The sequence below is a fragment of the Haliotis rufescens genome, unplaced genomic scaffold (assembly GCF_023055435.1).
Source record: "Haliotis rufescens isolate VD_foot unplaced genomic scaffold, xgHalRufe1.0.p SCAF_3, whole genome shotgun sequence".
In the NCBI taxonomy this organism is placed as follows: Eukaryota; Metazoa; Mollusca; class Gastropoda; order Lepetellida; family Haliotidae; genus Haliotis; species Haliotis rufescens.
The window spans coordinates 52635230-52654122 of record NW_025964001.1 but is presented as its reverse complement, the minus strand read 5'-3'; the positions used below and the strand labels follow the sequence as shown (position 1 = coordinate 52654122).

The 18893-nt window shown below is 42.6% G+C and overlaps 1 protein-coding gene across 3 annotated transcripts in view; it reads right to left on the bottom strand.

Annotated features, from left to right (window-relative positions):
* LOC124141953 overlaps positions 1 to 18893 on the bottom strand; it is a 150657-nt gene that overhangs the window by 72438 nt on the left and 59326 nt on the right. For all 3 annotated transcript variants that reach the window (XM_046510148.2, XM_046510149.2, XM_046510150.2), the window contains 7 exons: positions 8647 to 8725; positions 7650 to 7753; positions 6339 to 6473; positions 4851 to 5207; positions 4202 to 4372; positions 1505 to 1538; positions 153 to 301 (listed from right to left, as the gene is read on the bottom strand). In XM_046510148.2, the coding sequence (XP_046366104.2) occupies positions 153 to 301; positions 1505 to 1538; positions 4202 to 4372; positions 4851 to 5207; positions 6339 to 6473; positions 7650 to 7753; positions 8647 to 8725 (1029 nt within the window). The remainder of the gene's footprint in view (positions 1 to 152; positions 302 to 1504; positions 1539 to 4201; positions 4373 to 4850; positions 5208 to 6338; positions 6474 to 7649; positions 7754 to 8646; positions 8726 to 18893) is intronic.

Below are 18893 nucleotides of genomic sequence, written 5' to 3'. Positions count from 1 at the left end.
TACAGATCCTTGACACACCAACACATAACCCTCTAACATCCCACCTACCTTGTACAGAGCCTTGACACACCAACACATAACCCTCTTACATCACACCTATCTTGTACAGAGCCTTGACATACTGACACATAACACTCTAACATCACACTTACCTTGTTCAGATCCTTGGCATCCTGTTCGGCCTCCTTCTGGTTGACCTCCCATCCTGAATCTCGGCCTCCTTTCAGGAGTTGCACCAAGAGCTCTTCAAACTCCCCACTTGTATCTGAACGAATGTCATTTTCCAGATCAGATGTGTAGGCTGAAACAAAAACATTAAAGTCAATATGGACAACAGGTCATCAGCAAATGCTCACTGTATACCCCCAAAAAGGGTGTTGAAAGAAATAACAAACAACTTTAAACTGACAGGACATTTTGAGAGGAAAATCAAATAACAAAACAATTGAACACAATTCTCTGAAATAATATCTTGCTTTCATTTAAAACACCAGATTCAATGAAAATAAGGATATCCACAGTTGTGAATGGGACTTAATTAATTTTTTGTGTGATATATAATGGATGGAGTGGTGGGGTAGCCCAGTGGTTAGGTGTTTGCTCATCTGACGGTAGGCCCGGGTTATTCCCCGATTGGGCACAATTTGTGAAGCCTATTTCTGGTGTCCCCTGCCTCATTATGTAAAAGCAATGTAAATCCATACACACATAATTCATGATTTTCAGCTTCACCACTTCAGAAGGGTGACGGATTGACCTACATTACGTAATAACAACACTCCCTCACACAACAGTTCATGTTCCACAGTGATAATACAATCATACCAGCAAACATCCGTTCAGGATGGGGTAGGACAAGGACCAATATTTTGGGGATTTGCATAATTCAAGACAATCAGTCTGGGTATTTCAACACTTGTATGTTTTGAACTTATAACAATGTTTGATATTTCTAGCTGGCTAAACAAGGCCCATATCCTACATCGTCTACATACCAACATTAACCAACACACTGGCACTGACTGTTTAAAGGAAACTGTGCAAGTGGCTGAGGCATTATTGATTGTTGGCGATGTATTCATATAATTTCATATAATCCCGACTTTGCCTTTTTTGCCCTATGGAAACCAAAATGCTGTTTGATTGAAATTATGCTTTTTGTAACATTATTGTAGTTTTGCTAAAACTTTTTTTCCCATTTTAATCTAGGAAATTATACTGAAAACAGCTTTTAAAAGTTTCTTCAACTTTGAATCTTGCCTCATGGCATTTTGACCAAGAATATAAATTAGTCTGGACAAGCAATGAATTATTTGAGACTCTGTTCCCTTTAGAATGTTCGCAACACAATAAGATTGCACTGGAGTAATGATATAAAACTCCCTGCCAGCACACAGAGACGAAGGAACATATCAAGCAACTTGATTAGATGTCAAGAAATAGAAACAGAAATAAATGTCCATATAATGAGTCTAAAAAGAGAAACATGTTCTGCTATTCTCACCTCGTCTGTAATGCTCCGTGATTGCCTTGATGTCCTGAAGGAGAAGATGAAGAGAGAGTGTTGTTTATTGCACTGTCTGCAATCTTGAGTATATGACAGGAGGGTGGCCCAGGTGAATGCATATTACTAGTAACTATGGTGGACATGATGGACATGATGGATGGCACATGGATAACACCTGCCTGGTGCCTGGATGACACATGAGTGACACATGAGTGACACATGAGTGACACATGAGTGACACATGAGTGACACACGACCCACATGGGTGGAGTTGTTCTAGAAATAGTACTGAGCCAGGAATGCCTGATGACCACATAGTCTTAACATTACTTATAACACAACTCACATATCGCTGACATATGACTTATAACACAACACACATATGACACACACACAACACACACATGATATATAACACAAATCACATATGACACACACATGACTTATAACACAACTCACATATGGCTGACATATGACTTATCACACAACTCACATATGACACACACAACACACACATGACATAACACAAATCACATATGACACACATGACTTATAACACAACTCACATATGGCTGACATATGACTTATCACACAACACACATATGACACACACAACACACACATGACATAACACAAATCACATATGACACACATGACTTATAACACAACTCACATATCACTGAAATATGACTTATAACACAACACACATATGACACACACACAACACACACATGACATATAACACAAATCACATATGACACACACACAACACACACATGACATATAACACAAATCACATATGACACACATATGACTTATAACACAACTCACATATGGCTGACATATGACTTATCACTCAACACACATATGACACACAAAACACACACATGACATAACACAAATCACATATGACACACATGACTTATAACACAACTCACATATCGCTGACATATGACTTATAACACAACACACATATGACACACACACAACACACACATAACATATAACACAAATCACATATGACACACACACAACACACACATGACATATAACACAAATCACATATGACACACATATGACTTATAACACAACACACATGACACACACACAACACACACATGACATATAACACAAATCACATGACACACACACAGCACACACATGACATATAACACAAATCACATATGACACACACATGACTTATAACACAACTCACATATGGCTGACATATGACTTATCACACAACACACATATGACACACACAACACACACATGACATTTAACACAACTCACATATGACACACACATGACTTATAACACAGCTCACATATGGCTGACATATGACTTACATACACGACACACATATGACACACACAACACACACATGACATAAAACACAACTCCTATATGACACACACACATGACTTATAACACAATTCACATATGGCTGACACATAGATTATAACACAACACACATATTGCTGACATATGACTTATAACACAACACACATATGACACACACAACACACTCATGACTTATAACACAACTCACATATGGATGACACATGGATGATAACACAACACACATATGACACACACACACAACACACACATGACTTATAACACAACTCACATATGACAGACACATGACTTATAACACAAATCACATATGGCTGACATATGACTTTTAACAACACACATGACACATACACAACACACACATGACTTATAACACAACTCACATATGGATGACACATGGATTATAACACAACACACATATGGTTGACATATGACTTATAACACGACACACATGACACACATACAACACACACATGACATATAACACAACTCACATATGGCTGACATGTGACTCATAACACAACTCACATATGACTGACATATGACTTACTCATGTTTTGATGATACTCAGTTCTACATCATATTTCAATATTCAATATTCAAAATTTACACAAAACTTTATACAAACTTTGCAAAGCAGTACAAAAACAACATGGAAGACTCAGGCAAGTTGACAATTCACCATGCCGACAGTGCTACCCACCTTGCCCGACCTGGTACAGAGGATGCCAACAGTGCTACCCACCTTGCCCGACCTGGTACAGAGGATGCCGACAGTGCTACCCACCTTGCCCGACCTGGTACAGAGGATGCTGACAGTGCTACCCACCCTGCCCAACCTGGTACAGAGGATGCTGACAGTGCTACCCACCTTGCCCGACCTGGTACAGAGGATGCCGACAATGCAACCCACCTTGCCCGACCTGGTACAGAGGATGCCAACAGTGCTACCCACCTTGCCCGACCTGGTGCAGAGGATGCCGATCAATGCTACCCACCTTGCCTGACCTGGTACAGAGGATGCTGACAGTGCTACCCACCTTGCCCGACCTGGTACAGAGGATGCTGACAGTGCTACCCACCTTGCCCGACCTGGTACAGAGGATGCCGACAATGCTACCCACCTTGCCCGACCTGGTACAGAGGATGCCGATCAGTGCTACCAACCTTGCCCAACCTGGTACAGAGGATGCTGACAGTGCTACCCACCTTGCCTGACCTGGTACAGAGGATGCCGATAGTGCTACCCACCTTGCCCGACCTGGTACAGAGGATGCCGACAGTGCTACCCACCTTGCCCGACCTGGTACAGAGGATGCTGACAGTGCTACCCACCTTGCCGGACCTGGTACAGAGGATGCCTATCAGTGTTGCCTCGGATGTGCCTGGCCCCTTGACTGCTTCGTGAAGACAGTGAGCATCATACTCAGTCGGCTCCATCATCAAGGCAAGGACGAGCTCCTCAAAGTCCCCCCGGAGCTCCGATTCTAGATCTTTCATCAGATCCTGCAACAATAGAGATGCACATACAATCAGCTTAGGTTTAAACCTACATTTAAATGACATGATAGAACTGAAATATTGTTACAAACAGTTGGAGACCCCATTAACGCACAATCTACACAGCAGCAGAGCTCCCATATCAGCTGCACCTTATAGGTAACAGCAGAATTTCTGCCAGGTAACTTAATCCTAAATCCTGTGATCAAATCCCACAATGTTCCTGTTTATCATTCTAGGGTTGTCACCATGGATAGGATTGTAAGTTTCAGCAAAATAGTAAAATTCTATGACCTACAATATTTTCTCCCACATTTAACTGAAATACCAGGATAAAACAGAATTTTGTATAAGATAGATCCATCCATCCATCCATTCACTCACTCACTCACCCTTTGTACTTCTTGTACTTATTCTGTTTTGAGTAAGATTACGCCCCTCTCTTTTACTCATGCACTCACTCACTCACTCACTCATGCTGTACCTTCTTATACTTCTCCTTGTACTTCTTCTTGAGCAACTGCCTCTGTTCATTACTCTTGTTGGAAATGACATCAATGATGACCTGTTCATCTGTCCCGAACCCATCCATGGCCTTGTGGAGTTTCTCCACCTCCTTTACGGCATCAAAGTTCTTGGCCGGAGTGATGGTGCCAGTCGTCTTTGGTGCCTTCTCATCCTTCTTGTCATCCTTCTTTTTAGCTCCTTCTCCTCCCCGTTTTGAGTTGAGTGGGTTTTGAGAAGAGTCATCATCCTTGCTTTTGTTTTCAGGTCGTTTCAGAGGCTTGCCTTTCGGAGGGGGAGCAAGAGCCATGCCAGCATATTTTTTGTTTCCTTTAGACTAAGAACAAAAAACAATGATTACTCAATGTGCTCTCACACAGGTGGTCTATTCATCTTGTTTGTCAAGGTATATGACAGCTGTCTGCAAATAATCAAGTCTGGAACAGACAATCCAGTAACTGACATCATGGACATCGATCTATGCAATTGGCATTCGATGACATGCATCAACCAAGTCAGCAAGTCTGACCACCCGATCCCGTTAGTTGCCTCCTATGATAAGTATGGCTTGCTGAAGACCAACTCGGATCTCCACGGAACTCAAGTCATTAAGGTGACACAATTAGCTGCACAGAGTTACATTCTGTAGGCATTACAAGATGCTATAATGGTGGGTTTCAACCCCAATTTGATTGTGATGGTGAGTGTGCACTGCAGCCCTGGACATGGGTCCAACCAACGTGTTCACATCCTCTTCTAGTTGTCCTCCTATGTAGAACTAACACGCCATGATATAACTAAAATACTGTTTAAAGCGACATAACAGCCAAATCAAGTCATTTACTTGCCCTTCTCCAGACAAAATAAGCTACAACGCTCTGCTTCTGTTGCAAAGTGGTTTTAACTTCCCGATAATGGAAGTTCATTCAAAAGCAATGTCCTGACTGAAGTTCTAAGGACGTCTTCGTCCCAGAAACAAATAAATGTCCACTAAAAATCTTACGCTGTTGAATGTAGTGGTCCTGTCACATACAGAGCATGAACAGCACGAGATTTACAAAAAAGAACATGCGCAAGTGGTATAGCAACAGGAGTCTTTGGGCGAGCACTTCCAAGTTAATCGATGAAAATTTGGACGAGTTATACCAAAACAAACCGAGTACAATTCTTCCCTTCTGTTCACCAACAAATATTTCTGACCTGAGGAACCATCCATTTAATATTCAAATAAGTAACCAAATATAACGTATGTCTAGAGGTAGTGATATAAAATTAGTGTCTCTAACAAGAACAAATGTATAATGATCATGATCTTGACCTTGACCTTCACTTTCAGGTAAAATGCACTTCAATATTGTTATTCATGAACCTCTGGTCACAGACCTATTCTAGGTCAAATCTAAGTGACTTTGACCTTGACCTAACTTTCAGCCCAAGTGCACTTCAATGTTGCATTTCATCAGCCTACCTTCTTTGAAGGTGTTTTGGATGCCAGTTCCTTCAGCAGCTTGGCTGTGGGATGCAAACATCGGTCCTCAATGTCCTCTGTCAGTTCTGCGTCATACTTCTTCTTGTACGCCTTCTTCACACTGGGCATGTCAATCTGACACACATACAACACACTTCAGAAGTGTTTCTACATGGTACTGAATTAATGGTGAAGGAATGAGTCTTTAATGTCGCTAAGAGCAACTTTGCATACTTTTGAGGTATGACTTGACTGATTCATTTACCAGAATTACATATTGTGTTTGATTGAAAATATGCTTTTTTTAAACATGTTTTTGTTTGCATTTGTATGGGTTGAAATTTTTATTTAAATTTTTCAAATGGTGTGTTGACATTTATTTTGGTTTGAAGAATGTGTGCATAAAGAAATTCAAACAAATTCTAAAATCAGGAATAAAGTGTTGTCATGTGCTTCTGATATGAATAACATTTGATAGGAGGATTAAAAACTCTGTTACCAATGACGATAAATGATATTCTTCTGTTCTAAACTCTGTTTAAAACAGAATTTAGAACACAAGAACATCTTTTGAAACCACTCTTGAATAAATGTAGAATTGCATTTTCCAGATTTAGATGTTCATCGCGTGAAGTGTATATTGAAACAGGAAGAAATACAAACTTTCGCAGGAATGTTGACAATGAGTGAGGGAGTGAGTTGGGTTTAACGCCGCTTTTAACATTATTCCAGTTATATCACAGCGTGCCAGCTTAATGTGGGAGGAAAGCCCGAAGTGATGCAGGTCTCAGATGTTTACCACTTTGGTGAAACCCACAAGCACGGGTATGGTGCTGACAAACCTAGAAACATAATCGGGGCAAACCAGGATTCGAACCCACAATCATAGGTTTCTGGCGTGCCCAAGGGATGCAACTCTGAATGTTGACTATGAGTAATTACAGTTTAAAGAAGAAACATACCACCATGTCCTCATTATCCACCTTATGTCTATGCCGTACCTATCTAGCCCCATTAATGTACCAATCTCCAAATATCTTTAAGTATAAGGAACTAATGTATTTAAATATCAATGTATTAATGTCCACAATGTATGTCCTAACAGCTTATATATGTAATGCAATGATGTTAGGATTAGAAGTGTGTGAGTGAGTTAAGGTTTATAGTCACATCGGCAATATTTCAGCCATCTCGGGACTAAAAGATTAGAAGTAAAGAAGTTACTTCTGTATATCTTATATGCATACAGATTTGGCCTTTCAGTATTTCTGCAATAAACACATGACATGATGGTAAGAGGTTTTCATATACCTCTGCCCTTGTGACAAGGATCTTCACAAACACAGGGTTGGTAGCGTCGAGGTTCTTATACAGCTTTTCTGCATGCATGTCTGATGAACTCTTGACTGTGGACACTGCAACGACACACATCTCACCATCACACTTACATCACTTGTTCATCACATAATCACATTTTTTGTCCAACAGTCAGCACGTAGATCAGATAGACAGCTTAAGTTGCTTGGAGCCAGTTTCTTATACAGAATCCCCTGTGAGTATCTCGTTATTGGTTACACTCTTGATATTCTCGAAAGTAGTTAACACTCTTGACCAGAAGATTTAAAAAACAATTCTGCATTTGTATTTTTTTTTTAAAATTATTTTAAGATGCGATGTCTGTACATAACTGGTTGGCACACACATGAACATAAAACACAGATGTTCTTGCTGGATGAGTAATATTACATTGTAGTCTTTGGTTTGATCACTCGCACTTGGAACATCAGTACAGTGATCCCTCGCTATAATGCTACCTTCGACGTCCAAATAATTGATGAGCGTTATAGATGAACAGCGGTTTAACTAAGGTCGAGTCATAGATGGTAGATGACCAACAAAACAGTAGACATGCTCTGCCTGCCTAACACGATCTACGTTGCATGTTTCAAAGTTTAAAAAAAGATTAGAATAGAAGTTGTTTATAATTCATAGTGGAAAAAAAAGATTTATCGTGTATTATCTATTATCTATCTATAGAGACCAATATCTATAATATGGTCTCTGGTATTAATGTGCGCTTTCAAAAAAACACGTCATATCATTTCAGCGAATTCAGGTGAATAAATAGGTATAACAAACTTGGTCAATAAAAGTATGAAATTTGATATAAAACATCACTAGACATGATGATTTACCATTTAAAATGTATTTCCTGCTCTCTAAGGCATTGTTTTATATGCAGAGATTTAGATGACAATGTGTATTTTCTCGTAAACTAAGCCAGAAATAGTGTTGTCTTCAGACTCACCAAATGCTCCCACAGCATCTGCATACTCTTGATCACACTCTTCCTTCACTGACTGTAATAGCTCCTCACCTCCAGACACCTGTAAGGAGCTTTGGCATATGATTGTCTAAAAATGTACAAACTCACTGTGTTCAAGAGGACTGTAATGGAGTCTTTGATGCCATAGCCATAAATATAAACAATGTTTATCATATAGATTATATGATGTGATATATAGTATATCATAAATTGTAGTGTATTATTATATCACATATAGAAATTGTTTCATATCAAACCTATCATTTATCATGTCATGTCATGTCATGTCATGTCATGTCATGTCATGTCATGACATGGGGGTAGGGGTAGCCTAGTGGTTAAAGCATTGGCTCACCATGCCGAAGTACAATGTGTGAAGCCCATTTTCTGCTGGAATATTGCTGGAATATTGCTAAAAGTGGCGTAAAACCATACTCACTCATATCATATCATATCATATCATATCATATCATATCATATCATATCATATCATATCATATCTCATCTCATTGCAGTAAGAAACACCGGACATTTGGAAAATATTATGACAATGTTCATATCATCTTGTGAATAGGACAATTTTACTTAGTAAACGTGAATCAAACAATATAAATATTAGTCAGTTTATATAATTACAATGTGACCATATTTACCGAAAACACTATTTTTCAAAAACACATGGTTTCCTTAATCACCTAAACAATCTCAAGTGAACAAATTCTTCCGACTCACTGATTACACCCACTCAGTGACGGCTTGTATGGTTCTCAAATTCTTAGAAAACCGACATATAAATAAGAAATATCTTGACGTTTATCTTTCACAAGAAGAAAATGGCTAGCACTAAAAAAAAGAAATAAAAATGTCTTCTACTACCATCAATCAATAGCAACCTTTATACTAAACTAACAGAAAATCTATTAGAAATAAAAAAACACTGTGATCGTGGCCCTTTAACATTTAGATGTCATGGAAACTGGGGAAAAAACTTATGACCTTTGCTATCTGGACAGGCAATATCTATCAATGGCGACACTGGTACATATTAGGTAATTTTTTTATAATTGTTGGATCACAAATCAGCCACCCTATTTCAACAAAAATATTTAAAAAATGAAATTTACACTCATTTGTTTCGCTGACAGAGCATACAAAAAATATTTTGTGCTTTCTCAGTGATTTAGAAACATGAATGAGCAATAACTCATTTTCTGCATCAGTTCCGTTATGTGTCATTGTCAAAATATTTTGCCTAAATTACCTTCCTTAGTCTTCCATAAATAAGACATTGTGTCCCCTTGTATAGTTTGAAAAACTTAATAGATAGAGGATGTCATTTTAAAAACCAAATTCCCTTATCCATCGAATACAAAAATAATGGCCATATTGTGCCTCGTATGTTGTCAATGATCAGTATGTACCAGACACACCTACAGGTCAACTTGAATACCGGATACAAACAAGGAGTGGACTGATGCAGTTGCATACAGGATGTACCTCTTGTATTGATAACTAAAACAAATGTATACCCAAGGGAAATAATGGACAAAGTATGATAAAGGCCCTTTTTTGGCTGATGGGATATATATGATGTGAGAAATCATGAGATTTTTTGGTTTTGGTGTTTTTTTTACGCCGCACTCAGCAATATTCCAGCTATATGAAATATAGCAATATCTGTAAATAATCGGGTGATAAATAATTCAGTGATTTACATCATGAACATCGATCCACGCAATTGGGATCGATGACATGCATCAACCAAGTCAGCGAGCCTGACCACCCGATCCTGTTAGTCGCCTCTTACAACAAGCATAGGCGCCTTTTACGGCAAGCATGGGTTGCTGAAAACCTATTCTACCCCGGATCTTCATGGGTCTTTTGAGCAAAACCTTAACAGTTATAACAAAAATTATTAGATATGCTCATAACGACTGAAAATTAAACTTTGTTATTTCATCAATTGCATGTTTGGGACTTACAACAAAACAAAAAAGTAAAAATGAGTCGAAAAGGACGATTTTAGAGGATTTCTAGAAACATTCTCCTGATTTCTGAACATGATGAAGTCTGAGACTCAAGCAGATGTACCAAGGAGAGGCAGATACAAACAGTACAAATGTCATGATGGAGCACGGACTTGCTCACAAAGATGCAAAAATCTTTCTTTATCATTCTTTCTAATTTTTCTCATGTTCTTGAAGATGCCTCAAGTAACCCACTTGCAAGTGCAAGAAAGAAATAGGCCTGTTGTCAACCATTTGAACATGTGGGCTCCTTTTTCATACTAATATTCAAAGTTTTTCACAACAATAAACATTTCCCATTTCCAGTGGGCATTGATTGAATGCAGACATGACATACATGAACTCTACTGCATCAAATACTGCAAACAAATCTCTATCTTGCTTGTCACTTTGACCTATATCATTATTTTAGCTCTTGCATCAGGAGACTGCCTCTGTGAACTTGTGGTAGAGCGTCCGCCCGGAGAGCGGAAGGTCCGGGGTTCGATCCCCGGCTGCGTCATACCAAAGTCTGGCGCTCAGCATTAAAGGGCTAAAACAAGGACTGGTCGGCTCGGAGTCAGTATAATGTGTCTGAGTTGGGTATTCATGTTAACGTGCGGCATGGTATCTCAGTGAGCTAGCACTATAAATCAGCATCAGTCCGAAATAGTACAAGCAGCCACACACACACACACGTGCATGCACGTCGCTATATAAGTGCAATAATCTTGGACGCGACGTTAAACCGCATTTCACCTCCCCTCCTGCATCCGATGACCCCTGAGACAACACATGCACACTAGAAGTCCCCTGAAACAACATGTTTATACAAATAAGGTCCACTCACTGTATTAAATATTCAAAAACACCCAATAGACTGAAGCAAAGGGAGTGAAGATATATTGAATATCACCTTACAACATTTTCGTGAAAACCCTCTTTTGTTTATGAGAACAATTAAAAAAGAAAGTAACAAAATAAAATACTATTTCAACTTCCATAACAAAAAAACACATAAAACATATCTCCTCTGCGAGAAGACATTGTTCATTCTAAGGACATATGTCAATTATTCTGACAAGATAGGCAAGAAACTGACGTGCAGGGAATGCCATGTGTCAGGCTAAACTATTTTCCGTGATAATGTTGTTGAGATGAGATGTAACTGAAGGCGACATATCAATCAATCAGCCACCAGGGGGCACTTTGTATGGCCGAGCATCGCGTTTCATATTTTTAGGTTCACGTATCAAATATATCCTATTTATGTAATTCTCAATTTTAAAACCAGGTAACTAAAAGAGGTTTATAACAGTTACTCCAAAGTGAAATGGTACCATTCCAGAATCAAAAATGGGAAAACAATAATGTATTTCCAAATGTAGATCAAACGAAGATATCATTATCATCATGTCAGCCAATTTGTCAGATGATCCATATGGCAATATAATCTCTAAAAAAACACCTAATCCTTTCTAAATGACATTTTTAAGAGTTGTATATAAATGATATGTGTCTGTGACATTTTCCAGATTGAAAATTCTCATTATTTGTATCATGTATTAATGGTTTTTCAAAGGTAAGAAAGTTTGTGGGATCAAGATAGGCTCTTTCAGGACTCATGACACGTATATTTGTGAAAGATCATTATGGAGTATATTTATCAACATTTATGTCTCTTGTCTCCTCACAAATCCTATTTTGAGTGCTACAGCAAATTAAAAACACGTCTCTTTCATTACCAAAACTCAGACTTGACCATAAACATGATGGGAGTCTTGTGAAGTGATTTTGTGAATTCTAATTTTGGTTTTCTGAACATTATTTCAACTATAATGAGTGAGTGAGTAAGTGAGTGAGTGAGAGTGTGCTTTTATGCCGCTTTTAGCAATATTCCAGCAATATCATAGCGGGGGACACCAGAAATGGGCTTCATACATTGTTTCCATGTCGGGAATCGAACCTGGACCTTTGAGATGGCGAGCAAACACTTTAACCACCAGGTCACCCAACCACCAGACCACCCAACCACCAGGTCACCCAACCACCAGGCCACCCAACCACCAGGCCACCCAACCACCAGGTCACCCAACCACCAGGCCACCCAACCACCAGGCCACCCAACCACCAGGCCACCCAACAGGCCACCCAACCACCAGGTCACCCAACCACCAGGCCACCCAACCACCAGGCCACCCAACCACCAGGCCACCCAACCACCAGGCCATCCAACCACCAGGTCACCCAACCACCAGGCCATCCAACCACCAGGCCACCCAATCACCAGGCCACCCAACCACCAGGCAATCCAACCACCAGGTCACCTAACCACCAGGCCACCCAACCACCAGGCCACCCAACCACCAGGCCACCCAACAGGCCACCCAACCACCAGGTCACCCAACCACCAGGCCACCCAACCACCAGGCCACCCAACCACCAGGCCACCCAACCACCAGGCCATCCAACCACCAGGCCACCCAACCACCAGGTCACCCAACCACCAGGCCATCCAACCACCAGGCCATCCAACCACCAGGCCATCCAACCACCAGGTCACCCAACCACCAGGCCACCCAACCACCAGGTCACCCAACCACCAGGCCACCCAACCACCAGGCCACCCAACCACCAGGTCACCCAACCACCAGGCCATCCAACCACCAGGTCACCCAACCACCAGGCCATCCAACCACCAGGCCATCCAACCACCAGGCCATCCAACCACCAGGCCATCCAACCACCAGGCCACCCAACCACCAGGTCACCCAACCACCAGGCCACCCAACCACCAGGTCACCCAACCACCAGGCCACCCAACCACCAGGTCACCCAACCACCAGGCCACCCAACCACCAGGTCACCCAACCACCAGGCCATCCAACCACCAGGTCACCCAACCACCAGGCCATCCAACCACCAGGCCATCCAACCACCAGGCCATCCAACCACCAGGCCATCCAACCACCAGGCCACCCAACCACCAGGTCACCCAACCACCAGGCCACCCAACCACCAGGTCACCCAACCACCAGGCCACCCAACCACCAGGCCACCAGGTCACCCAACCACCAGGCCACCCAACCACCAGGTCACCCAACCACCAGGCCACCCAACCACCAGGCCACCAGGCCATCCAACCACCAGGCCACCCAACCACCAGGCCACCCAACCACCAGGTCACCAACCACCAGGCCACCAGGCCATCCAACCACCAGGCCACCCAACCACCAGGCCACCCAACCACCAGGCCATCCAACCACCAGGCCACCCAACCACCAGGCCATCCAACCACCAGGCCACCCAACCACCAGGCCACCCAACCACCAGGCCACCCAACCACCAGGTCACCCAACCACCAGGCCACCCAACCACCAGGTCACCCAACCACCAGGCCACCCAACCACCAGGCCACCAGGCCACCCAACCACCAGGCCATCCAACCACCAGGCCATCCAACCACCAGGCCATCCAACCACCAGGCCATCCAACCACCAGGCCATCCAACCACCAGGTCACCCAACCACCAGGCCACCCAACCACCAGGCCACCCAACCACCAGGTCACCCAACCACCAGGCCACCCAACCACCAGGTCACCCAACCACCAGGCCACCCAACCACCAGGCCACCCAACCACCAGGTCACCCAACCACCAGGTCACCCAACCACCAGGCCACCCAACCACCAGGCCACCCAACCACCAGGCCATCCAACCACCAGGTCACCCAACCACCAGGCCATCCAACCACCAGGTCACCCAACCACCAGGCCACCCAACCACCAGGCCACCCAACCACCAGGCCATCCAACCACCAGGCCATCCAACCACCAGGCCATCCAACCACCAGGCCACCCAACCACCAGGCCACCCAACCACCAGGCCACCCAACCACCAGGCCATCCAACCACCAGGCCACCCAACCACCAGGCCATCCAACCACCAGGCCATCCAACCACCAGGTCACCCAACCACCAGGCCACCCAACCACCAGGCCATCCAACCACCAGGCCATCCAACCACCAGGTCACCCAACCACCAGGCCACCCAACCACCAGGCCATCCAACCACCAGGCCACCCAACCACCAGGTCACCAGGCCACCAGGCCATCCAACCACCAGGCCATCCAACCACCAGGCCACCCAACCACCAGGCCATCCAACCACCAGGCCATCCAACCACCAGGCCACCCAACCACCAGGCAATCCAACCACCAGGCCACCCAACCACCAGGCCATCCAACCACCAGGCCACCCAACCACCAGGTCACCCAACCACCAGGCCACCCAACCACCAGGCCATCCAACCACCAGGCCACCCAACCACCAGGCCATCCAACCACCAGGCCATCCAACCACCAGGCCACCCAACCACCAGGCCACCCAACCACCAGGCCACCCAACCACCAGGCCATCCAACCACCAGGCCACCCAACCACCAGGTCACCCAACCACCAGGCCACCCAACCACCAGGCCACCCAACCACCAGGCCATCCAACCACCAGGCCACCCAACCACCAGGTCACCCAACCACCAGGTCACCCAACCACCAGGCCACCCAACCACCAGGCCATCCAACCACCAGGCCACCCAACCACCAGGCCATCCAACCACCAGGCCATCCAACCACCAGGCCACCCAACCACCAGGCCATCCAACCACCAGGCCACCCAACCACCAGGCCACCCAACCACCAGGTCACCCAACAACCAGGTCACCCAACAACCAGGCCATCCAACCACCAGGCCATCCAACCACCAGGCCACCCAACCACCAGGCCATCCAACCACCAGGCCACCCAACCACCAGGCCACCCAACCACCAGGCCATCCAACCACCAGGCCACCCAACCACCAGGCCACCAGGCCACCAGGTATGGCTTTGAAGAAGTGACGTGTATTTCACTGAAAACAGTTTGACATTATCGCATTGAATGCAACATTAAAATACCTCTGAATATATGAAAATAAGAACATCCTAATCTGGTACATTTTGTATTTTTCTTAATTTAAAGGGCACTTAGTTTGGAATCCCAGATGAATCCCTGTGAGGTTCATAACCAGGGTGAAAGATCTGAGTCAGCAGATCCTGCACTATAAAAGTGATTATGATCCTCAGTCTGATACAACCCTACCAGTGCTCTGGGGTATAGTGTTTATTTGTTTGTTTGTTTAACGCCCTCAGCAATATTCCAGCTATATTCTGGCAGTCTGTAAATAATCAAGTCTTGAGCAGACAATCCGGTGATTGATATCATGAGCATCGATCCACACAATTGGGATACGATGACATGCATCAACCAAGTCAGCGAGCTTGACCACCCGATCCTGTTAGTCACCTTTTACCACAAGCATGGGTAGCTGAAGAACAACTGTAACCCAGATGTTCACGGGTGTGAAGCAGTACACTAGTGTACATGCATAGAGAGATTATTAGCTCATTTGTTTCTGTATCATAAATATGATGCATTGAGAATATCAATCACAAAAAGTTCGTAAACAACATGTCGTTATGAATAAAGTTTTTTCAAACAATTTTTATAATGTTATACTTTTCTTTCATTGTTGGTTGTTTCAATGAGGAAATAGCTTAAATTGTTCCGATTCTGGTCACCATAAAAATTTCCCTAACAGTTTCATAAACATTTCATTTGTATGCAAAATACATATCCCTTTGTTAAATATTTTAATGTCATCAAGGAAGCAGTCAGGGTTGCGGCCTAGAACGCCCAAAACATCTGATATCAAACTATCATCTATTAATTGACCCTTGACTCAAGTAGAATAAAATTGATTATTTTTTTAAATTGTGAGTTTGGGATGCAGTTAATCAATCAATAAACCAATATATCTGCCATACTGCTAGTTGTTAGTATTGGACATTAAGAATTTCTCATACTCATAAATCATAGATTTTTAGACACGTTTATCAAATCAAGAGATTTAGCAGAGACTGGATATACATCATTTTGATCTTTGAAGAAGAAGAAAATAGTGAGTGAGTGGTTTAATGCCGAAGTGATGCAGGTCTTAGATGTTTACCACTTTGGAAAAACCCACAAGCAGGGGTATGGTGCTGACAAACCTAGAAACATAATCGAGGCAATCCGGCACTCACACCCACAATCATAGGTTTCTGGCATACCCAAGGGACGCAACTCTGTACAGCCCTCGACTGCCCCCAGATGTACTTATATGGTCGTATGTTATGTTGCAGGTTATATATTCCATAAAATACAATCAATGACTGAAAAGAATTGAGCCACAAGACTGTTTGTTTGTTTAACGCCACAGTCTGCAATATTCCAGCTTTATGACGGTGGTCTGTAAATAATCAAGTCTGGACCAGACAATCCAGTGATTGACATCATGAGCATCGATCCACGCAACTGAGACACAATGACATGCATCAACCAAGTCAGTGAGCCTGACCACCCAATCCCGTTAGTCGCCTCTTACAACAAGCATGTGTTGTGGAATATTTCAAGTATGAAATCGTATTGGTCATAATAATTAGGTGAAGAAGAATATGCAAAAACCTACTGCAAAAATTCTGATCAAACAAAACAACATAAACATTTCCTAATGACACAAGCATAATTGCATGTGACACAATGTGCCATGATAAATATGGCTTCTGTTGTTAGCATCCTTGAAACCAATATGGCAGCCATGCTAACATTGATGAGACTTTGGTGAGCTAATTTTAGAGGCACAATTTCTTGGAGGATATAAATACAGTTTTGGTTTCATAAACCAACAGACTGTGAGTTGAAATGTTGAAAATGTAGTAAATCAAGACAAATTGGTGAAAGTGAAGGTCAAACTGAATAGACAATATATGCCCAATAAACATATCAAGTTCCATGATGATGGATAGGTAACTGAAAGAGTACTGGCAAAAATGACATTCTCTATATAGATATCTTTGCAGTATCTTTAAAACATGACCCGTGGGATCCTTTTAGACACTATCACAGCTGGGATCATGAAGTCCAGGTGCCACAAAATGAAGTCTACTATGGACAGATGGACGCCAGACAACAGACAATCCACCTGGGTACTATTCCACAAAGTGATCTTAGCACTAAGATGACAGTAAGTCCCATACTTTACCATAGACTTACGACAGTCATAGCACTGGGTACTGGGGCTGGGACGATTCCAAATTTACTACCCGGTGTAAAGTCTGAAAGTATACCCCCCCTTCAAAGTATACCCGGGTAGATTTTGGGGCTTTCCAGAATCTACCCGGGGTAGATTTTGGCACCTTACACCGGGTATCCATCCACCTATTACCCGACCCTACCCTTTACCTTTATTCAAACATATAAAAGTCTGGGTGCATAGTCAGAAAGAAATTAGTTACTAATAGTATAACCATATAGTTCAAGATCATTTTTGTCATTAAACAATATATCACATGACCAAACACGGGTCCGGGTAGTTCTGTGGGTACCTGGGTCCTTCTCAGTACCCACCTGACCTGAGTACCCGAGTTACCCATCCCAGTCCTACTGGGTACTATTTCACAAAGGGACTGAGCACTTAGTAACGACTGTCATAAGTCAATGTTCAAGTTTGGGAGTTACGATAGTCGCAGCGCTACCATGTCTTTATAAAACGAGACCCCTGCCATAACCTTTTTTAAATTAATAGCTCAGGTGAGCTAAAATTCCAACATCCAAGATTTTCCTCTGACAAACACAATCTACGAAAACAGCTTATTACTTTTCAGTGGAACTCCAAGACTTTCATGAAGGTAAATCCATAGATTATGAGGTTCTGGGAAAATGGAATCAAATCATCCTGCTAAAAAAAGACCTTTGTTACAAAAGGCACAGAGCCAAGATAAGATGGATATTACTCCAAAATACCTCTCATCTTCAATTTCTCTATTTGGTTGCCACACATGGGAAAAGGTTGCTAGGAATAGCTACAGCACTGAAAACTAATTTAGCAAATGAATTATTTCGTCTTCTGCAATTACCATTTATGGGATCTGATAAATGAATGAAACAAACTGAGAATTTGTTTTGGTCTTTTGCTCTATATGTCATTCCCGACTTAGCCAAATGGCATTGTTAGCCCAGATTCCTGTGGTGAGTTCACTAATCTCCTGAAATGTCATGTACCTAAATATTTACCTGAAATCTAAGAATATTTTCTAAAGAAATTCATCAGAGCTGTTTTTAGCAACAATACACATTATGAAAAAAT